The sequence below is a fragment of the Vollenhovia emeryi genome, unplaced genomic scaffold (assembly GCF_000949405.1).
Source record: "Vollenhovia emeryi isolate VEMERY1.0 unplaced genomic scaffold, V.emery_V1.0 DF939173.1, whole genome shotgun sequence".
NCBI lineage: Eukaryota > Metazoa > Arthropoda > Insecta > Hymenoptera > Formicidae > Vollenhovia > Vollenhovia emeryi.
Genome location: NW_011967193.1, coordinates 594106 through 618052, shown reverse-complemented (window position 1 = coordinate 618052; position 23947 = coordinate 594106). Strand labels below are relative to the sequence as shown.

The 23947-nt window shown below is 35.9% G+C and overlaps 1 protein-coding gene across 5 annotated transcripts; it reads right to left on the bottom strand.

The window, feature by feature from the left end:
- On the bottom strand, nt 1-23947 carry LOC105563633 (kinesin light chain). 5 transcript variants are annotated; one of them, XM_012015376.1, is made up of 8 exons: nt 16851-17180; nt 11706-12072; nt 11068-11233; nt 10043-10758; nt 9349-9552; nt 9230-9241; nt 8568-8687; nt 1-2692 (listed from the first exon to the last, which is right to left on the bottom strand). In XM_012015376.1, exons 1-8 carry the CDS (start codon nt 16892-16894, stop codon nt 2663-2665), a joined length of 1659 nt encoding a protein of 552 aa, XP_011870766.1. In that variant the 5' UTR covers nt 16895-17180; the 3' UTR covers nt 1-2662. The 5 variants fall into 5 exon arrangements, with proteins under 5 accessions (XP_011870766.1, XP_011870764.1, XP_011870762.1 ...); XM_012015374.1 differs by lacking the exons at nt 1-2692; nt 16851-17180 and adding exons at nt 6052-8322; nt 23301-23947; XM_012015372.1 differs by lacking the exon at nt 1-2692 and adding an exon at nt 6052-8322 and having other exon boundaries at nt 16851-17181.

Genomic DNA, 23947 nt, shown 5'->3' with positions numbered 1-23947 from the left:
TCAATTCTCCTTGCCATTTTATTATTCTCATAATTATACCAAAACATTATATGTATATAAATCCTAAAATAATATAAAAAAGCATACATTAGATCATTTCATAAGATGCATTTTGAATTTATTAGATCGGTTTGACTAATATATCTTTTCTTAATTTGTAATTTTATTAAAAGTAATGTTAAATTCCGCTTGCAGAAAAAGCATTCAAGCCTCAACAGACACCATTTTAAGCTTTGAATATCATGAAATCTCTGTAAATTTATTAAGATTTTAATCTTTTTTAAAATTTCAAAACCACTTCCCTATAAATAAAATTTAATCTTATGACGTATGAAACCTAATGGAGCCTGCTGATGATACATGTTTGTTAAATTTAATTAAATTAACAGAAAATTTAGGCCCTTCAGCTCTCAGGCACACAAATTGGAACTATCATAGACATGAAGACAAAGTGAAATGTAGAACATTGAAAGTGATAAACAAATAGGTAAAAGTTTTTTAATAAAAAGATTAAGTTTTTCAAGTAAGTAAACATTCGATATTTTTCTTTTCTCTCGCATTAGATTACGAGACTTGTGAATTAAATGTGTAAACCCGATATTGAAGCCATAAAATATTGCGTAGTGTCGATCATGTATATAGTTTCCATTATTTTACAGTGTTTTGTATAATGCGTAGTCGAATATTTTCGAGAATAGGAAATTGAATGATAAGTCTAAGAAAGTTATAATTCGTCAATTTGCTTGCTGCTTAACTTCTTTCGTGCATTTCGAAATTTCAACAAAAACACAAAACAATAAATAGTGTAAGACACTAACATAATTTTCTCGCTTAAAATTAAAAAAAAGATTGTAAATTATTTATTTCTCAAATTGATAGAGACCGAAGAATAACAAGACACATAATAATAAAGAGAAGTGATATGTTACAAACTAAGTTTTATTTTGATGTTTAAAACTCGTAAGTGTGCAGTTGGCATTAAAAAGACTAAGTTTTAAGTTTCTTTTCACGACTTTCAAAATACATTTGAGAAAAAGGAAAGGGAAACATTTTTCTATTCTATTAGTATTTTTCTACTGATATAACTTTCAACAACATTTAGATCAAATATATTTCAAATACATTTTTACATAACTAAACGCGAAAAATATATACATTTATCAAGCTATATTTGTATATAATTTAACAATTAGAATTTGGCTTAGACCTACGTTTTCCGCTCCTCTGTCTCTCAACTCGAAGCAATGTTAATCGAAGTTGATTTGAGTCACGCAATGATACAAGTTGCAAAGATGAAAAGGCAACGAATTGTTGCTAAATAAAAAACTTCAATATAAAATTTTTATGTTCTATCAGTACTTTCATTCCCAAAGAAAACATTTTCCTGTTGAATATCAAATGCTGTAATTTAAAATATCAGTCTTTTTGATGCCAACTACGCGTACACTTGCGGACGGAAAAGTTATGAAATTCGTTTTCTTAATGAACTGTGGAACGTGTCAAAGTCGCGAAGACGATCTCAAGGATTTGACGCGTACCGAAATTCATCAAAAACAAAAAGATTGCAACCATCTAATCTACAACTGTATAGGCAGAAAGTGCATTTTTCTTCGTTAAAATTCCGTACAAGCTAGCAAATTATGAGAAACACGCATTATGCACACATTACTAGCTCGCATGCAATTCAACGCAAAAGAATGCATCATGTATGTAAACCTACTTAAATTAATTGAATGTCTTTATTATCTTTTTTTATTATTATAGCTGCTCGATAAAGAAATAAACAATTTTTATGCTCACAATTTTGGCTGCAACATTGCTGTAAGTCGTTAACGATAATCCTTCTATGACAAATTGAAAAATGTATACTCAGATATTCACAAGTTTATATTTCGATTTGCAAAAACACAATTTTTGTACCATTAGGAACACAAAAACGTTATCTAGAGAATTCCATAGTTCTTTTCGAAAGATTTATTCCTTGAAATTTAGATTTAAAAAATTATTTTTAAGATACCTTGTATAAGAAACTTCTTCAATTACCGTGGTGAAAAGAAACATGGATTTTACCTGAAAAATGTACGTACGCCGAATACAAATAATAAATGTATGATGCATAAATGAGTATTGATGATTACACGAATGAGTAAAATAATCGATGTAAAGAGCAACCGGGTAGGAGTACATTTATACCAAATGATGTGCAAATATATAACTTGATTCTGATCAGCTCTAGCTCCGGCTAGAGAGACAACACATCATAATGTTATCGAAGAAAATGCCGAAATAAATAAATAATATGTACACACAATATTTTACCGATGTACACGAGACAAATGACCATGATCCTTTTGGATTTTGATTCGATTATTCGATATCTTTCAGATTCATTCAAATTAACATTCGAAGCATGGCAAAGAGTAATTCGCGCCGTAGTAAAATTGACCGCATGAAGCTACGAGTGAGAAACTAGCAGCAACGTTGAGCTAGCTCGCATACAGTGCGTTTTTCGTTAGAGAATAGCAGCTGGAATGTGTGCCGTGTATGTGAACGACGTCCAGACATAATGGTCATCATCGGTCAATGCAGAGTCTCCTTTCGTCTTATCATTCGCACATTTAGATTATAGTCTAATAGTAGTTCGCATCAATAGTAGTTCTCTTTACTTCGCGCGAAAGGCGTATTTCCAGTCCTGTAACAGAATGGAAACAAGATTTAAGCCCGATTATCTTAAACGTGGGAAAAATCGTCCTCGTGTCTTCAATTAGTTTTATAGATAATAAAGTGCTAGAAATTAAATAACATAGAAATATAATAATTGAAGAAAGCTTTGAATATATGTAGTGAATAAATCGAATAAAGGAATAATAGATTATGTTTTAAACATTAACGTATTTCTTACTCTAAATGTGACATCCAATTATCAATATCAATACATGAAAAAAGCATTTTAACAGTTGTGAACCGTGTATTAAACAAATTAATGGAAAATTTTTACTTCCCCAGTTTCTGTCAAGAATATTCTGCACTTTATATGGTTTTTTGCTTTTTGTTATTCTTCTGTAATAAGTTTAACAATTTACAGATTAATATTAGCTTCAATTCTATTTCGATTGAAGACACAAGACATTTATAATTATAATATTATATAAAATATTAATATATAACTGCTGAAAGAAGCGCACAGTTTTAAATTAACTAATGAGTGTTTATAGTTCATTGTCATAGCAAGCACACAAAAATCAAGGAAACACTTATGATACACAAATATTGCTCCGGCATGCAATTACACACAGTAACAAATTTACACTTTACTCCTTCCGCTACTTTCTTCGTTATAACTATCATCATTGATATTAGCGCCCATTCTGTTCTTTTTGTTACATTCAATAGAATTATTACTTTACGTTTTTCACCATTATCGCTATTGTCAATTTCACAGCAATCATTAATGTTGGAAGACAAGAATTGAAGAAGCAACTAAAGATGATGCGTAATGAAAGTTAAATAACGATATTATGTGCCAAAGTGTGACAATTTTTATTCTCAATATAAAGTAATTTGATTATTTAGAAAAATAGATAATGTTATGTAACATAGCAACATTTTTACTCCTTGTAAAAAATATATTGATCTAAAAGAGGTATCATCTTTATTAACCTGCTGCTTCAACATTATCAACAGAAAACGTTTATTCATTTAAAAGAAATAATTGGACACATCTAAAAAGAAATGAAGTGGCGGATATGATCAAGGATAATCGCAACCAGTTATTTTTTCTGTGCACTAATAATATAGAAACAAAAACTCTATATATTTTTCTACGAAAAAATACGCACCTTATCGTTTATCCATTCGTCGTCAGGTGATATATCTCCGCTAACATCATCGCCATCCTCATCCTGTACCTTGGATTCCGCTCAATATATACTCAAGAATCAAAAGCGAAACAAAAACGACAACGCAAGTTGATCCAGAGAACGAACGATATAGTTAAACACAAGTACTTTTACGTGCGGAGAAAATTAATGCACAATATTCCATTCATTGCCAATATGTTACATTGTACGTCTCGTAAACTACAACTTCTTCTACATGCCTTCATAACGTTTCAGATTAAAAGTACTGAGAACCTTCTATTATAAAAAATGACAAATTAGAACCTACTTCTTTACTTTGGAACCTACATTCAACTCCAATCATGTATTCTAATAAAACATTAGAATACATGCAAACTAAATCTTTCATTAAACAAAAGATATTGCGCGTTCTGCCTTTCGTTCATTTTCTCTCTGTATACGGAAATACGAAGAATATTCTATCACAACAACCGGTAAACATGTACTCAAAGAATACTTAAACTAAAAATTACTATTTAGAATGAGAAAGCTGTTCTAAGATAAATGAGGATCTAGAATAAATGGAGTATTTGCTTTCAATTTCAAAGCTTCTTTTGTGTGTGTTGTTTGTTACTAGAAATTATTACTGTTAACAAAATTCTAAAATATTAATTTTATTAAAGATGTCATGTAGATAAAAGGTGTTTGTTTTCGGAACATCTTGTGGTCATAGTTTTGTTATAGATAAAAGAGCGTATCTATAAGATTTCAAAATCATGCCTATTTTTAAAAATATAATATACATTTTTCTCTTACACAATCTTAACAGATTGTTTCTTCTCTTATAGTATCTTTATGTAAAATTATTTAAATAAACTTATCAAAAAATAAAGTTTGAAAAAAGCAAAAATAACGAAATTAAGTATTTTATAAACCGTTCATTTTTCGATCTTACTTTAATATTTTTGTAATGGAATAACAAGAATCAAAATGTAAAAGAACAGGTAATTTAACAGAAAAGCGCAATTGTATGTCATACATTGATATAGCTATGCAGCAAAAAAAATTAAATATAATCAAATAAACATATACATATATTTTTCAAAGATAATTTAATCTTAACTAAATCTTAATTTAAAACAAAATTATTGAAAGCATTATTGAAAAAAAATTTTTTTATACTGTAATTATCTTCTTGTAGTGTAACTATAATAAAGAGTAGTAACTATAATAACCTCGAAACGTTGTACAATGGAGAAATCAAGAATAAACTGGAATCTCCGTTTGAAAATAATTTATTTATTATTTATTAAAATCTCAAGGCACTACCTTCATCATTTTTAACCTATTAATTTAATCGAGAATAAAATAACCATTAATTTATATAACAAATTATCCTATCTATAAAAGAATGTGTGTGTGTATTAAGACTGCTGTATGTATATCGCTTTATAGAATATATAAAACTCATATCTATTTTTCGATCGAAATCACATACTCTTGGTACCTCACAACGCAGAAATCCACAAGAGAAACATTATTTCTTCTTTCGCATGCACCGTTGAGATCTTATAAGAGATATCGCCTACGTCATTTTTGTCACCGTTCAATACATTTCAAGCATAATTCAAATATATTTCGAATATATATTTTTTAGATTACAACTTGATGTTTATCTCTCTAACGAAAATTTTAATTATATTCGATACATATTCATGTTTGAATTATATTTGAAATCTATTTTTCTCTATACAATTGTGTATTATTTATCGCTGTAAATAAAATATATGTTCAAAACATCTTATCTCCTATCTTCAAGATGTTGTACGGTCAATGACCAAAATTGCAATCGTGTTTTGAACCGTATAAAATGTACAAATTGTGATCGAAATATCGCTAAAAGCCACGTGTGGAATTTTAAAAGTCGATCTATAACGCAAAATATCCGATATGTTCTATGCTATCGTAAATATTTATCAATACATGAGATATATCACTGCATTGCAAACTTGAAGAAATTCTTTATAAAACAAAATAAATAAAAATCAGAGTACATCGTAAATATTTTTCGATGTATCCCAATTTTTATTTAATTTAAAACATTGGAATATATCTTCCGATAAGTTTAATAAATGTTATTCCGATTTTCATTTCAATTTATATCGTAATGGATACATATATATTATACATGTGCACAATGAATTGAATAAAAATCGGAATATTTTCATAATTGTTATTAGATTCATAACAACATTTCTTTTTACATAAATAATCTTTTTGCCTATTTTAATCGAGGCCTTTTAATCGTTAATAGACCTAATTTTTTGCGTTGCTTTGCGAATCTATACTGTACTATATAGTTAAGCAAAGGTGCTACTTGCACGATAATACTACTTTTAAATGACATGTGCGTAATTTTATCAAATTTTGCGGTGAAAGAGAAACAAAGAAGAAATAGATACATTCCTCTATTTGGAACACAAGAAGAAGAAATTTTAGATCAAATTTTATAACGCGTGACAAGTAAAAAATATAATCACTTTATTAATGCGTATTTTATTAACGCTTATTAATTGAGATTTATATATTTCTGAGATTTTATCAATTCCTAATTGCATCAATTTATTTTAGTTAAAAGCAACGCGTCGAATATGCGCACGTTTATTGCAATCTCTTTGTGTGAATCATGAATGTAAGACAATCACTGGGCCTGCTGTAAAATGCCTACGTAAAAGTAATAAAAAAAAGTATTGAATTTCACATTGATTACGCCACATTATTAACGCAGCTTACAACGTAAACATTTTATCACGTTATCTAATATTAAATTGTTCCATACATAATTTCAAACTTTTTAACGAATAATTATAATGAATAAAATATCTAATAGAATGCATAAAAATGCTACTCTTCGAAATTGAAAGGCATTGAATCTGACATATTCCAAAATAGTTTGAAGTAATAAACACAAAAAAATCGATATACTCTATTATTACCAAGACATCTCTTAATGTTATACAAGAAATATTAATAAGAAATGTACTTTGATAATACGTGTATGATTTTTAATGTTCTTTGCAGTCTAAAATACTAAACTTTTCAAATTTTGTTTCTTTTCAATGCTGTATTTGTGATAAACATGCTAGATTTATGATGAATAAGCTGGTCCAGTTATTTCTTACATTTAAGATATGTGCGAGGAAGCATTTATCTGGAAGGTTAGTCTCATAAATGCAAATTATACAAGGTGTCCCAATTGAAATGGCGATACACCCTGTATATAACTATGTATAACCACGTAAAAAAGTTTTCAATTTGCATCTGACATCAACGAATAAAGAGAAATGCCACATCAAACATCACCATCTTATTGTCTTCTAAAAAAGGATTACTAAACTTTTTTTTGTTCATCTTGGGAAGCAACGGTATAGATTGCCTTACAAAGTGTGCAGTAAAATGTATGTTGAATATAAACTTTCAACATAAACTATTTTGGACGAATAAAATTCATAAAATAAAACGTCAACGTTATAATTGCTGATTTGAGAAGAATCTTGCAAATAATTTCGTACTGGGTGATTCATTTGGAAATATCCTTTTATACTAGGCGTCACCCTTTATCACAAGATAGTTAGATGCGCTCTATTTAGAGCATACTCGGGATAGACACATTGTACTTCGATATGCACCACGTTTTTATGCCATTCTATGAATTGACACACCTTCATTCATATTTGAATTCATCGTTTTTTTAAATACATTCTCTTAGTTTGTATAAAAAATAACTATAGGTTATTTCATGTGATTTAATAATTATCTAAAAATAACTTTGAGTTTATACTGAAGTCAAGATAAATCCTATTAATACTTCACATTTTAATATCCTATTTCAAATGTGAGAAATTAATTTTAATATTTTAATAGTTTTCTACTTGACGATACCAAAAGATATTTAGAAATCAATCGAATGTGAATCGATTGATATGAATCAGTTGCAGGTATATTAAATATGAAATTAGAGGGCACATTTTAAAGTTCTTGCTCGTCCTAGAAGTACATCTACCTATTCAGTGTGACGTCATATTTAAAAAATCGCTGACAGATGACGAATGAAAGCACGATAAAATAGATCTGTTCTCTTTAGCTGCAGTACGTTATACATTCTGCATTTAGATTAAGACAAGTGTGATAGGAAGCATTAGAGAGTGAAAGAGGATAGATAAAAACTGTTAGAAAAAAATACAGAATATGCAGCTGAAGAGAACGAACTCGACGATGCGGTAAGGCGGAATAGAAGCTAACGAGAAACGGAAGACGGGATCCGCTCGGCCTATGTCGACGATGAGTGAATGCCAAAAGCTTGGAAGATCTTGTTTTTAAACCCGGGTTTATTATGACTAGCGTCATGTTGGTGCTGGCCACTGCTCGCCGCTGACTGTCCTTCATGTAGCGCCCTTTGCACCAGTGGCAGCGAGCTGTTCGCCTGCGTTCGATTGCGTTCGTATGCGTGCGTGTGCGGTCGCCGACGAGATTCGGCCAGAATTCGGTCAGATCAGGTTGTGCCGGACGTGACGGACGACGGGACGAAACGTAAAAAAGAACAAAAAGAAAGAAGAAAAGGATAGTAGACGGCTATAAGTGTTTGTGTCAACTACTGCATGACATGCGGAAGTGCATACGGCTAATTTATACGTCGAAATGACAAACAGGAGACAGGAAGAGACTCACCTCTTCGTGACTTTGTTCATGTTCGCTATTAGCCAGACTGGATCGCGAGCCACGTCTGGTAGAGCTCTTTTCGTCGCCCAGCAGCTGTGCCACTCGTGCCTTGTTCACCAATTCCAATGCCTAGGAAATAAAAACAAATGGTTATACAATAAACCTATATTACTGAAGTTTATTAATTCAATCAAATTTTAATTTCTGTTAATTTACATTGTATATATCTTATTAATTTGTATTGCATACGAATCATAAATTTTACTTTGCAAAGTTTGAATATATGGTTTTAATATTTGATACAATTAAAGATTTAACATTATTTAACATATTGATTGTCAATGCCTCAAACAATAAATTTATTCTCAGGCTAATAAAGTAGTTTTTCAATCACAGGTTTTTTACTTTAAAGTTATTAATTGTTGAAATATTACTTGTGCATAGATCATATACGTAACTTGGAGAAGAAAATTTTGTCAAGATCACGTATGATATACATATAATGTTAATTATATGTATATTACTACATGGTATAATAGTTAACATGTTAAGTAAATTAAAAAGTTAATGAAAAGAGGTATTTTAAATGCAAATAAAAAAGTAACTTTGTGTAATTTTGCAATGTGCAAAGAGCATGCAATATACCAGAATAGTGCTAAGCTTTTACTCACTTGTTGTACGTGCTGCGTGTGCGAAAGGCAAAGAGACTTGTTAGTTGCAAGAAATCTTTTATTATTTGCAATTATATGTGTACTCTTTTAACAAAATAATTAATAAAAATGTTATCTACCTCTCTTCGAGATCTCATGGCGCAATCTTCGAGCGTCTCTGCAGCTTCGTATTTACCCTGTCTTCGATAAAGGGCGCCGAGGTTCTTTAAGGTAGTTGTGACAGTAGGGGAATCCACTTTCGCGGCCTTGTGCCAACCGCCATATTCGCCATATGGTGTGTTTTCCTTGTTCCTATGCTTATTCTCTTCTCTCTCTTCAGCCACCTAAAACATAAATCACAAGATTAATCAGAAAATAATTACATTTCCAAAAATGTCATCAAAAATTCAAAAAAGTTAAATACAAATTAAGTACAAGTTTAGTCTCCTCAACAATAAAATATCCTAATATAGAGTAAATCTTAATACCAAAGAACAAATATCAAAGAAATTTTGTAACAGTGAATCACTAGTGTATCTTAAATGTTCACATTAATGTATTTAAAAATTGAAATAACAAATTAATAATGACCATTACTTTTTCATTATTAGTTGTCATGTTGACAAAAAGAAATTTTACTCTTAGGCCAAAAGTTTTACAGTTAAGTTTTTAAGCATAGAAAAAAATTGCAGCAAATAAATTATAAATTTTATTGAGCCAGTTATCTTTTATATAATTCTAGAATCTCCTGGTTATTACTTTTAGACTTCCAAGGGTTAAATACTTGTTTGTAGCTTTGAAGGCAATTGTACTGGTGACCCATTACTTCCATACCTGCCAAATAGGCTTGTTGTCACCATCGATGGCACCAAACTCTCTCTCATGCGCCCTAGTGAGCACCTGCTTGTACAGTACCTCGGCATCCTTGTACTTTCCTTGCTTCAAGTAACAAGATGCCAGATTGTTTTTCGTTTTAGCAACATTTGGATCGTCCGGGCCTAGTTTAGCCTCATAGATCTCGAGTGCACGCTGATAGTAGCGCTCCACCTCCTCGTACTTGCCCTGATTCTGACACAGCAGTGCCAGATTGTTTAGTTGCTTTGCCACATCCGGATGATCGCGACCCAGTACCTTCTCGCGGATCTCCAGTGCTCGTTTGCACAGGGGTTCAGCCTCCTTATACTTCCCTCGTTTCCCATACAGCACCGCGAGGTTGTTCAACGTCGCTGCTACCGCGGGGTGATTTTCACCCAACGTTTTCTCTCGAATCGCCAGAGCGTCGTTCAAAAGGTTCGCAGCTTCTTTATATTTGTTCTGGTCTCGGTATACGAGAGCAAGTATGTTGAGCATGGTTGCCACATCGGGATGATCATGGCCAGAAGTTTTCTCCAGATCTTCCAATGCTTGTTTACACAGCGGGACGGCCACTTCGTAACGGCCTTGACTCGCATACTGGATCACCAGGTTGTGTAGGGTACGTAGACGTGCAGGTATTTCGTAACCGGCATTCACTTGCTGAGCGAACTGTGACGGCGGAGTCGGAGATATAGCTGAAAGAAAAAATAGAAATTTTTGTTAAAAAAAAATAACCATGCAATATTTCTCAAGTTCTGAAGTGCCTTGCAAATTAGTCCTCGCGATTTAAAAGTTATAATTATAAATATTATTTAAAAATTTCAGTTAAATCACAATTGTTCTTATTATATCATTCATCAAATCATTTTCCATGTATTATTAATTATTATTTGCTTCTATCTTTTACATATGGTTTATTTTTTAGCAAGTAGTTATTTTTATACAAGCTTTAATGTTAGAAATTTTACTACTGCGATAATTCAAAGATAGAAAGATTCGCTTACATTTGCTGTTGCGATCGTCCGCATCGTCATCAGGAAAGAGATCCACCACGGGGTCGTCCTTCGGTCGATCCTTAGCATTTTCATCTTCTGTTGATGGATCCGGATCGTATTGTCGCATACTGGCCATAAAATCTAAATGTTTCTTCTCTTCCTCCAATTGAGCAACCTGCAAAATACATGATTGGAAAGATGATAAGTTTGCTGGGAAAAATCACAAGCAAACTGTTGTAATAAAGAAAATAATTAATAAAAAGGGGCCTCGTCGATAACATTTTCACGATCGCGGCTGAAAAATTCGTCTGTGAAGGAACTCGTCGAAATTGTCAAGTCTTTAGCATTCTTTAATCAGAAATACAAAGTATTTACGATTATTTATTGCCATTCAGAATACATGGCATAAACCTATTTGCAAAATTTGTTATGTACATCTCGAAAAATTAATCTTTATAATAAAATATTTATGCATATGTTAACGACAGACACAACTCACACTGTGATATATCGAAAATAAAATTGAAGTACGATCGACATACACTTGTGGAAAAATTCTCGAAATCTCGGTTTAAATTATTTTTATATCTGCACGCACCACATAAAATGATTAAGTTACGATTAACCGTGGTATCAACAATACTTACGGCTTGCTCACTCGCTTGCAACTTTTGTTGCGTGCCGGCCAGCTCGTCCCTGAGCCAGGCGTTCTCCTGGCACAGCCTCTTCACCTGCGTCCTCAGTTTCTGCTTTTCTGCCTCCACCATTTGCAGGTGACTCACCAGCGCCTGCATTACCTGCGCCTCGCCTAAGCCCAGGTCGATCATCTCGATGATCTTAGATAGTAGACTAGCCTTGTCCCGAGCGGCTGGCGCGTCCTGGGACTGCAGACCCTGTAGCAGACCACCATGCTCGACCCGGAGAGCCTCCAGACCCTGAGCGATCGTCCGTGCTCCAGCAATTATCTCCTCCTGCGTCATCGCCGTCATTCTGCCTATGTTCTCAATTTTTTTACTGCAAACAGAAAGGGGGCAAACAATTTATATTTGCAGGACAAAATCACGTCTTCCTGCTTTTTCTGTCAGGAATGTACGAATATTCCTTGGGAAAATGCAAGCGGCTGATTTTTGCTGATTTTTTAAGTGAACATCAGTTAGTTCCTAAAGAATGCCGATAAAAGGTACCTCGCGCATCGAGATGCCTTATAATAAGACCATCAAAAATTCATGTGTAACCATTGTTATCTCTGCAACATGGCCGACGTGCGCCAAGGCGCTTCCGGCGCGGAGAAGTCGAAGACCGAAGGTGTGGGGTCTTGGAGATCCCGAGGGCAGGAGAACCGTTATAATAACTCGAGCACGCGATCTGCACTCGATCGGGGAGAGTCGCGAGCGAAAGACGAGGATGAGGAGAAAGAGAGAGACAGAGAGAGGACTTACCCCATGTCTTCGGAGCCGCGTTGAAGCTGTCTACGTGCTGGTCTCTAACGCGGTACCATCGGCTCAATATTTCGACGCCGGCGCATCGTGATACCGTGGCGCTCTCGCAATTCCGACAGAATCGCCTACGTATATGTACAGAACGATTCACGGAAATATACCTCAATATATTATGCTCCGTTGCGCACCATCGTCAAAAAGACGGACTTGCATTTCGTCCTGTAGTAGAGAAAAGTCCCCTATTATGAGGTGAACTCCTAATATGAGATAGGGTTTCTGCTAAATTGATAGGCATCATCTATTGGTTCCACCATGAATTTATTGCCCTTGGAGTGCGATCTGTTTAGTGGAGAATTGATTGTTAGATCGTGTAATCGTTGTGAAAGAAGATTTGCGATTGAATTTCGACGTTGAAAACCTGCTATCTCATATTAGACCCTGTCGCATAACAGAGGACTTTCCTCTGCTAACAATAAGATTTCCCTTGAATATTTCAACATGATCGAAATATTGAATGTTTCATCCAGATATTACCTCAGTTGTTAAGATTTTAGGTAAAATTTTCTGTTTAAAGTATCTTTTTTATTCAAAAAATTGAATTATCACGTTACATTTGTTGTGAATCAGCCTGTAGAGCCGCGGCGCGACTAGGAATTCGATGGTGAAGAGGAACGATCGCGTAGCCGCCACGTAATCGATACTGGCCGAGGGAGACCACTTTTCTCTAGAGATCAATTGTAAAACATTCCACCACACAATCGATATCGTAATCATACACGTGTACGATACATATCGTCCACAAAGTGATTTCGAATTTGGTATCGATCTATCACAGCAAAAACAAATCGTGCAACATCCATACAGCTCACAATTGATTATCCATACTGATCTGATAAACTATCCGTCCATTTCGACAGTCTCTAATCTATCAGAATAGTCTCATTACGGCACAGCAATTGAAAAGCGTCCGGATATCGGACAGATACATCTATTCGAACAGGCACGTAATAACTTTATCTCGTGTCCTGGACGCTCGGTCGAGAAATTTTCAGGTAGTCGTAAACCTTGACCTCCTCCAACTACCTGTGGTCAGTACCGCGAGCAGACCTGACGACCTTACGACACAGGATCACTCGTCTGGTCTTGGCATTTCCGCCATTCAAGCAGTTACGATCGGACGACCTCGACCGCTCCAAGTGGCGATAATAAAAGACGGAGACCAATCCAAGCGATCCGCCTTGGACTCGTCTCTCTGGATTAATCGACCAACCGATATATAAACCATTATGTAAATTGAAATACGTATGAAGGGAGTTATCGTGATTCAAAGCCCTAGGAAGACTCTGAAAAAAATTCCATAATGAATTTTGCAGGATAAAGTAACAGAGAATCGAAAGTCGGAAGCCACGAAGAGCGAATAAAATTATTTATACCTGTGCACACGATCGTTTTCTTTATATCTGCCGTACCCTCTGAACTGTCTTCCACTGCCTACCATCTTATATACATCTACACGCTTATGATATATTCATAGCACGTTAACCCTGTTTTACCACTATAAATAACGAGAACCGCAATGTACTTTAAATCAATGTACGATTATTTCTAATTTTTAGCGATTAATCGGCTAATACAAAAGTAATTAATTGTCTAATGAGGATGAATAAAAGAATGCAAAAATGCGCGCTCTAATTTCTTTTTTATTTAAGGAATTATGTCTTTTACCGCAAATATACGATAAAATTTTTCATCCAAGGAAAAATTAACAAGCTATTAAAAAAGTAACGAATCCAGAAGTAGCACAGAGGTCACCGGAAATTGTAGAATAAAGATAAAAAGATCACCAGGCGAAAAAAGGAAGATAGTGTGACAGAATAGATGATTGAAGTCAAAGAACAAATGGAAAAAAAAACCAATGGAATAAAGCGAGAATCTAAGTTTAAAAATAAACATGGAAGGATGAAAGATGTCAGATAAAATTCCAAGTTAAGTTCAATTTTAAGCATCATATTAGATTCAGTATACAAAAATATAGTATATAAATACATGCGACTGTATAAAGTCTTTATGACGATCTATAATTCATCAGATCTCAGAATTGTAAATTCGATTTATAATTTTATACATCGCGTATAGATTTTGATGTACGTGTGTATTTAAAAATATATTTTAAAGTATATTTTGATTCGTCAAATGTTTTTCCTATTGTACATTCTTCACATTGTTATCATAAAAAACTGACGTACTTATAAAATTGTTTCCTGAATTTTGACACAAAAATATTACAGGTCGTCTAAGGACTTAAAAGTAAGATATAAATTAGGAAATTAAAAATTCAATAATAAAATACTACCTGTACGTTTCGTTTTTCTTTTTAATAAGAGAAAGGGAGAACAAATGTAAAAATAATTACACAAGGTTAATTGATGCGTGCACTCATTACCCTGATAAAATACTCATGAAACTTCTTTCCTTTTTTATTAACGTAGTATCATACACATTTTTTTACACATTTTTTATTAAACTAATTTATTCTTAGGTTGTTTGCAACAATGACCTATCTTACTGCTCTCTAAATAAATTTATCTTTACATGCCATCGTTCTCGAAATAACGATCTATATTTTATATGAAAAGGTAAGATACTAAAGTTACGATAACATTGCGTGTTTATGTTAACACGCAATAGCCCGTGAGAAATTCAATACGCGAGTGTAGTGGCGCTCATTACCGATTAAAATAATTACTTTTTATTTTCACAGATTATTTCCATAGAACTGTTTTCAAATAATAATTCAAATAATTTCAAAAATAAATAACTAAACTAAAAATTAAATTCTATTTTTATTATCAAAGAAAATCAAAGAATTATATTTTGTATAACATTTTTTATACTTTAGGTTTCCGTCTCCTTCCTTTTTTCACAAAGTTAAATTTTCCAAATAATTCGAAAACACTTGCATATTTCACAATTGTAATCACTAACATTAATCGATATTAATATACAATTTTAATTTTCAACAAGGGATAGATTAGATAAACTACAGTTAATACAGGTCGATATTTTTACAGCAATACTAATTAATTTTCTCAATAATATTATCGATCAATTTATTGCACGATGGTCTTGACATGCTAGAAATTATGGAATAAGTATTAGAACATTGCAATATTGTTAGATACGTAAGTAAACAATTAATATTTCTAAAGTCTGTATCAGACTACTTGAGATTAAGATTAGATCGAAATTTGACCAGAGTAAAATTCATTAAACTTGAGATTAGTAAACTTTACTCTGATTGGTCACATTTTAATATAATCTCAATCTCAATCTGTAGTCTGATACGGGCTTGACAGTATTATTTGTTGTAATCATAAACCTTCACTTGTATTTGTGACAAACACAAAGCATCATTAACGCAACTTCATCTTCAAGGAAAGCTAGAGGCTTATTGTTAGATGAACCATAATCAGCATCAATTAACAGACCACTGAGGACCAAATTATAACACGAGATACAACGCCAAAGCAAAATACACCTTCAGCAAAAATCTGTGTAATATTGATCGACGTTGTAATCTTTCAGATTTCAAACTGGATAAATGGTGGACGTGTGCATTACACGCTGATATTAATAAGAATCTTTCTAGAGCATCAAACCATCAGCTTTCAAAGATGTTCCCGGAAATTTCATATCAGCACTGCGCTCCGAATATATCGCAGATGAGCACGATAACGTCGCGGCGCCATGCGAGCCGCCGATCAATGCCTGGCACGGACGACAGTCGGTGCAATTTCTATGCTACGTAGCAATCGGATACGAAGGATTCTTATCACTGAACTTGACAAAGTTAAGCCTGATCTTGAGGAGCGTCAACAGCTCCCGTTGCTGGATCTGCCTGCTATTTCCAGCTGAAGCGGGTCCTCAGAGCCACGATCGCTATAGCCATTTTGCCAATCCCATATTAGCCTTATCAATAAGTTTGCCTGGTTTCCTGCACTTCTTCATAACGTAGACCTCGAGAGACCGTGGAAAACAGGGGTAGACAATGTCATTAAAACGAGCGAACGATATAAATTACGACGACACGGTTTGGACAATTCCGCTTACACTGGGCAAGATCCAAAAGAAAAAAAAAGAAGAAAATTATCGGAGGCTTGTACGAGTAACGTTCTCTCTTTCTCCCCAAGATACACCCCGTCATTTCACGACGCGGTCGCGATACCGAATACGAGCCGCTTCGTCCGGAGTGTGCAATCACGGAGAAATTATGGGGAAATTGTTGCGAAAAAGGGACGGAAGGGGGAAGGAGGGAGAGAAGGGGCGTTATGGATTTTTCACAGGTCTACTCACATTCTATAAGCGTTGAGCGTTTTTGACATATCCGTCCTACCCATCGATAACGGTGGACTCTGCCGGTTCTACCACTTTACACCATGCATGTACCTATGTATACAACGAATCCTCTTCCCGTTGGACGTGTTTCCGCGATACAAAAGGAGTCATCTAATTACCGTCGGTACAAAAATAGAGATTGTGTACAAATATGCGCGCATATGTACATAAGTATGCGTATATATGTGTGTGTGTGTGTGTAGGGGATAGGATATATGTACACAGTGTGTACAGTTTCGATCGCTACGGTGACGCGGCACGCGCGGGGTCGCGTTCAGTCTCTCACTGAGGACTTGCACCCCCGGGGGTTAGCGTGAGCCCATCCCTACCCCGAAAAGGAGCGCAGAGCCGCCAGTGGGGATGAAGAGCGTGTACAACGCCTGCGCTCCACGACGACGTTCCTCCGTGGAGTATACGCGCCAGATTGCATCAAGGGGGATGCACAAATCGCATCCCCCTGCTGTTACGGGGCGGGCAAGGGTTACATTCATGCACGGCGATGGCCAGAATGGTCGCGACACTTTTTTTTAAATGAGTTTAGGGACGCGCACTTGGATTCACGTTTACGTGCCGAAACACAGTCTCTGAGGAAAATTTCACTCGAGAAATATAGCGGAAATCGCTCAAAATGGCTTCGGAATGGCCATCGAGTAAGATATTCCAAAAATTTGGGAACGTAATCTTGAATCTAAATGCACGTTCCTAAACTCATTTAGAAAAAACTCACACTGCCCACAATTTTTCTTTCTTTTTATTTTTTTATTACCATAACGACCACATCTTTCAAAATGAAAACTGTTGCAACCGTTCGGTCCATCACTGTACACCTTGATATCTCTCGAGGCCACGATGCTAGAACTTGGTCCACGTGTACCAAGGACCGTGGACACAGGCCTTAAGGTCGGATACACAGTATCCCTATTCTTGAATTCCCTGTTATCGGCAGTTATCAATGTCTGATTAAACTATTAAAATAGAGGTAGTGATTGACTATCTTGCTCGAGCGTTTACGTTACTTGTTAATATACTTTTTAACGATTAAAAATTTTAACCGTCTAAACCAAAATGCGCACACATCGCACGATACAACACCTTCGCCGAGAAAGGAACAAATCGATTCAAGAAACTCTCGACGAGTCGTTGACGACGTTGACGTTGAGGGGAATAAAATTACACACAATTGGTTACAAAGTGTAAATCCGACTTGTGTGCGATAATGAAATTTATTAATACTTGGTATGCGAAGTTTCTCCGCGAATTCGCAGGCGAGCCTCGAGAATCTGCGCGCGGCAAGAAAGTTCCACGCGGTCTGTTTCTGCAATCCCATACTACTCGAAGGTACAGCTGTGACTGGCATTCGATGACTCACGACATGACGACAGGCCACTGATTGCGAGCCAGTAATACACCATTACCGAGCAACGCAGCGTATCCGTGTGCGCGGTGCTGCTGCAGTAATGCCGCTCCTTCTCTCTTTCACGGATCTCCTACCAGATTTCTATGCAATTTGAAAGTCGCCCGGTGTGGGAAAACATTTTGCTGCATGATAATAGTGTATAATTTTAAATCCGCCCGATTCCTTCGCCGATAATCCTCGTGCGACTTTGAATCGAGAGGAGAATCGATCGCACCAGCGCGAAATGTCGCCGAAAAATGAAAAATCTATCCCGTATAAAATTTCAATATACTACAATCAATAATATTATAATCCATCCTGTACAATTTCAATATACTGTTAAATCAGAATTGTCATTATTAGAGGAAAGTCCTCTATCGTTGAATAGGTTTCTAATACAAGATAGCAGGTTTTCAGCATCGAAATTTAATCACAAATCTTTATTCACAACAATTACACGATCTAACAGTGAATTTTCCATCAAACGAATTGCGCTCCAAGCGCAATAAATTCACAATGGCACCACTAGATGATGCCTATTAATTTAGCAAAAAACCCTACTATCTCATATTAGGAGCTTATCTCATAATAGGGGACTTTCCTCTATATTTCCATAACGTTTGCCACAGACACGCGTAATAATATAAAAAGTAATTAAATACTGAAATAAAATACAAAAATAATTAAATATAGCGTACAGAAATAATTAAATACGGTAACACAGAACAAACAGACTGGATATTTTCGGTCGACAGGCGAGTTTAATCATCAAAATTTAATTACAGATCAACGCCATACGTTAAATGGAAAATTCCACCTTATGAACACGCGTAAAGTTCCAATTTGTTTCACCAAATAAATTAATTTTTGTATTGATCTTTGACTATAATTTACATTGCCTTTGTCTTCAATAGTAAATTATATAAAAATAATTTATATGAGTAAAATAAAGAACTGTATACGATGTTCTCTTATTCCTTGATGATTATGTATATATATAAAACTCGATTTAGAACAACGTACTGAGCTGCAACTATGTCGAATGGAATTACTTTAAGTACAGCGTGATCCAGATATCGAGTGATGTATGAAATATATGATGCTAGTTGAAAATTAAAGTATACAATAAATAACGACAGAACAACCATAATGATGAGGAGAAAGGAAAAGTCTTATTATCCGAGTTTCACTTGGAACTGACGAGAAAGGATTTTAGAATTGTGGCGGAATAGTTTCACGATGCTCGTGCAAAGCTGCTTTTCTCAAAATTATTCTAATAAATGAACAAAATTTCTCGATCTAACAAGATAATATATTCATAGATCACTGATGACCATCCAATTTTTCATGGTTTAAAGAAAAATTGAATAGATCGCAAATAAACGTAGTGAAATGGTTCGACATATAACTTTATATTACTGGACAAGTTTAATAAAGATTTTTTAAATGACAAATTTTAATTTAGGAAAGACGCGACACACTCATTAATATTTATTAAATTACAAATATTAATCAATAAAATTTTGTATTATAAAATAAACAAAATTCCAATAAAGATATTTGTTCATTTTATTATTAAATTTTATATTAATTTATTAAAAGATAAATATATATTATTATAAATTAAGAGTTTTAATATATTGCCCTACAATTAATTATTAACTGTTATAATAATGAAAAATAGGATGTGTACAGAAATAATATTTATACAAACACAACAAATTATCTCATTGCTGTTATCACTATTACGTTAAACTGTAACGGAAAACTGCAAAAATATAAAATTAAATATAAAAAATTGTACAATTAATTACGTTGATTCTTTCGTTTTTTTTGTGATTACTTATGGCACCAATCTTTTTTTAAACAAATTTTTAGAAGAGACAATTTGTTTATACCTTAATACACATAGAGATTGTATATCTACTTTTCCTATTCTCAAGAATCAGACGTGTCCACGTACTCTCGTTTATCTTCATCATTCATTTTTCTATATGTGTTTCATTAGTCTTCCAAACAGACAAATGTTTAACGGTTAATTAACAATCAATCTCTTAATTTATTAAACTTGGTCACAGATCCCGTTCTGCAGCTTATGGATTGCTTAAAGTGTGCTCGAAAACAATGACGTTCGGTCTCAGGCGTCATGGTCGCTAACCCTCTGTTATGCTTCTGTGACTACTGTTCACGGCGGAAATGAATTAAGCCGATTAGTTTTCCGGTTATACCTGGCGGATTGGCGAGACAGACGTGGCACTTTTGCATACTCGAACAATGCCAGTCAGATTTAATTAGCATTAGAGAAACTGTCGAAGTGTTCATCGAGGAAGGCACAATTTTTTGGAATTAAAATCCCCGGACTTGAGTACACATTAATAAGAAAGTAACTGGAGAAAAGTTGACGTCAAAAACTGATCAAATACATGTCCAAGCGATGTCCAAGTGTCGGGTTTTCTACCTCAGCAGCCAATGGCGAGAAGCGAAATGTTAGAAACAGTTAATTTTAAGTGATTATATCCCGTAAACTGTACGGTAAGTCAAATCCAAATTTTACCCACACACACGTACTGATATCTAAATTAATTTTGCTGCAAGTTTAAAGAAACTCTGTAACTTCATCATTTTTTACCCAACTACCTTGATCAAATACAGCCTCATCTTCCTATACCTTGAGACATTTTGATCGTGAGAAAATCCTCTTCCGTGACAATCGGCGCATAATTCCTTCTCTCAAAGCCAGACACGCAGAAACATATTCTTATTAATCCTACAATCGCAACGTAAAACACGTAAGATGTAACTGTGAAAATTACAATTTTGTCACAGATATAAATGCGACCGGAACACGTGGAAGAACATGAAAGATACCATCGACATTATTTTCAGTTCAGATTGTACCAGTGCGTGCGTAAAAAATAAAGGAAATGTAGCATGAGTCGTGAGCGACTCAACGTTGTGATTACAGAGTTAATAATCAACGTAAGGCTCATTTTCTCCTAGTCAACAGGGGCTCCAACAGAACGGCAAACTTATCGTTTCAAGGCAACATTTATCACATACTCATCTAGTATTAGTAGTCGCAATAAAATTGTCTCGTGTTTATACAAATACGTTTATTCCTTCCATTTCGTCGCACACGTCTCAGGATTGAGACATATCGCGGTATTGTGCGTTAGGGCCTGAGCAGAACGGCTCTCTTGTATTCTTAAGCCACGAGACAGTTAAGCCTAATCTACAACGTGCTCTTTGCGTCTAGAAACATTCTATTTTAAAAAGTAAATGAATAAAAGAGCTAGAAGCCTTGACCAGGCGTTGGTGTCGCAATTATAAAAGTTCAGTTTATTTACAACATGAAGAAATCACAAACGTTCCGGCCAGGCAAGACACCCGTCACGGATTGAGGGAGGTCCCAGGTTCGAATCCTGGTTGGGGTAATATTTTTCGCAATAAGAAATTTATATTCGCCAGATGCGGTCAATAAAAATCATAGATGTTGTTCCGGCCTTTCTTTAGACCAGCCTCGGTGTATAGAAGAAAAGAGAAATAAAAGAAATTGAATTAAATCCAAAAGTCAATGGTTTAAATTCGCTCGCGACGCGTTACAACGCACGCCGTATTCGGATTTGTGAGGACTGCAAGTCGAGTGGTCCTCGTTTAGTCGAAATATATAAATGTTGGTGTTACGGAGCTGGTAATACATGTCGACTACATTCTACATCTTTACATCAGCGAATCAAAACGCTTGAAAACTTTGCCGACAACGCACGATTGTACAATCTATCGACAAATTTTTTAAACGTACCTGTTGGCTACAAAATAGAATGTTTCTGGACGCAAAGAGCACACTGTAGATTAGGCTTTATTGCGCGTTACTTTAAGACAAAGGCCTGGTCTACAATGAGTTTTTAGTTATCGGTCAGAAGTCGAAACTGTATGTCGGTCTTTTTTTCTTCCACTCAAAAAGGAAAAGGATCAACCTACAGTCCCGACTTTTGACCAACAACTCATTGCAGACCGGGCCAAGGATTTAAAACATGAAACATTGTCTTGTGCTCTTGGAAACAACCTTAAGACAATGTTTTACGTTTTAAGCCTTTGTCTTGAGGTATCGCACAATAACTGTCTTACCCCTGGTCCAAGATCTTGCTTTAAGTAAGCTGTAAGCCTTAAACCGTAAGAAATTAATCAATCACAGGCATTTATTCCCCTCATTCTCACCTGTAAGTGGTTAAATTCTTACGGCTTAAGGCTTACAGCTTACTTAAAGCAAGATTGTGGATTAGGGATTACGTCTCGGATTACGTCTTAAGCGTACAGGACAGCAATTCTGCTCAGGCCCTTACCTAAAACAAAGACTAAAATTGTCTTGAATTTATTATGAAAAAACATTGTCTTGTGAAATTACGAGCCAACTGCTCTTGTTAGACTCCGACTTGCGATTTCAGGATAATGTTTTACACGCAAGTCTTTGTCTCGAGTAACGCACAGTACAAACACGCGTTACATCTCGAGTATATCTGCAGGAAACCGCAGCCCAATCTACAATGTGCTCTTCGCGTCTAGAAACATTCTGTTTAAAAGATTTGCGCGAGCTGATAAACCGTACATTATACGCGCTCACAAATTTTTGCAGCGTATCAATTCGCCTGTTTAAAATAGAACGTTTCCCCGCTGCGAAAGTTGTAGATCAGACTTAACATGCGTACGCAAACAACTCCACCGCACAGCCACAAACAGATAAACATTTTAGAAAGACTGTCTTGAAATTACGGGTCGGCCATTCTGCCGAGGCCGCGCGTAAAATCGCGCCTGATAGTGCCAGTTTGTTTATCCGGCGATCGGACGGCCCAATCCTCCGTTACATAACAATAATGAAAGCCCCTGAATCGCCATCGTATCGGCGCAATCGAATCGCGTCCTCGGTTCACCCGTCGGCGTCTCGTGTCTCGCGCCGGCCGATTAAATGCCTCTGCGTGACACGCAATCCGGACCGCGACAATCCATATACTCACTCGTGCGAATGGTCCATAGAACGCTCGCCCCCGCTCGCTTCAATGTAGCATCCCACCGGCGCGCGGATCGGGGATGCTGCCGGGATGCCCCGGAGTGGTCCTTGGGACGTCCCGGAAGTGTCCTTGGGAGGTGTTCCGCGCGAGTCCTCGCAGAGTACGACGAGAGAGAGAGAGAGAGAGCGCGCGAGAGAGTCGCCGCTTCGTTGCCCCGCGAATCACGAACCGACACGCCGGAGACGCGCGCGAGAGCGAGCCACCGAGACGTCGGGGCGTCGCGACCTCGAAGGACGAGACTCACGCGGGGGTTTTCTCAGGCGACGGGAATCCCACGGCGGCCGACGAGCGTCGCGGGCCACGTTCTCCGAGACCGTTTTCGCGACGGCGGCGGCGGCGGCGACGACAAAGATGGCGGGGCTCGGGCACGGACCACGATGCGCAGCATCACATGTCCCGCGAGAACGAGCACCCGTGGCACAGGAACGTCGCGATCGACCGCCGGGGCTGCCACGCGTGCGGGAGAAATCGGACGGAAGGTCGCCGTTGGCAGGCGCGATGAGTCGCGGTTACGGAATCGTCGCGCGACGAACCTCTCGCACGGCTGATCGCAGGAGCGCGACTGCAGCGACCTCACCTGCGCTCGCGGACGA

Excerpts from the sequence above, each read along its gene's own strand:
- LOC105563633 (XM_012015372.1), bottom strand. The coding sequence starts at position 16,894 with ATGGGTAGGACGGATATGTCAAAAACGCTCAACGCTTATAGAAT. Across the intron at positions 12,073-16,850 it reads ACGCTCAACGCTTATAGAAT|TAAAAAAATTGAGAACATAG; the intron begins GTGAGTAGACCT and ends TTCTGTTTGCAG. Across the intron at positions 11,234-11,705 it reads TGCAAGCGAGTGAGCAAGCC|GTTGCTCAATTGGAGGAAGA; the intron begins GTAAGTATTGTT and ends TGTATTTTGCAG.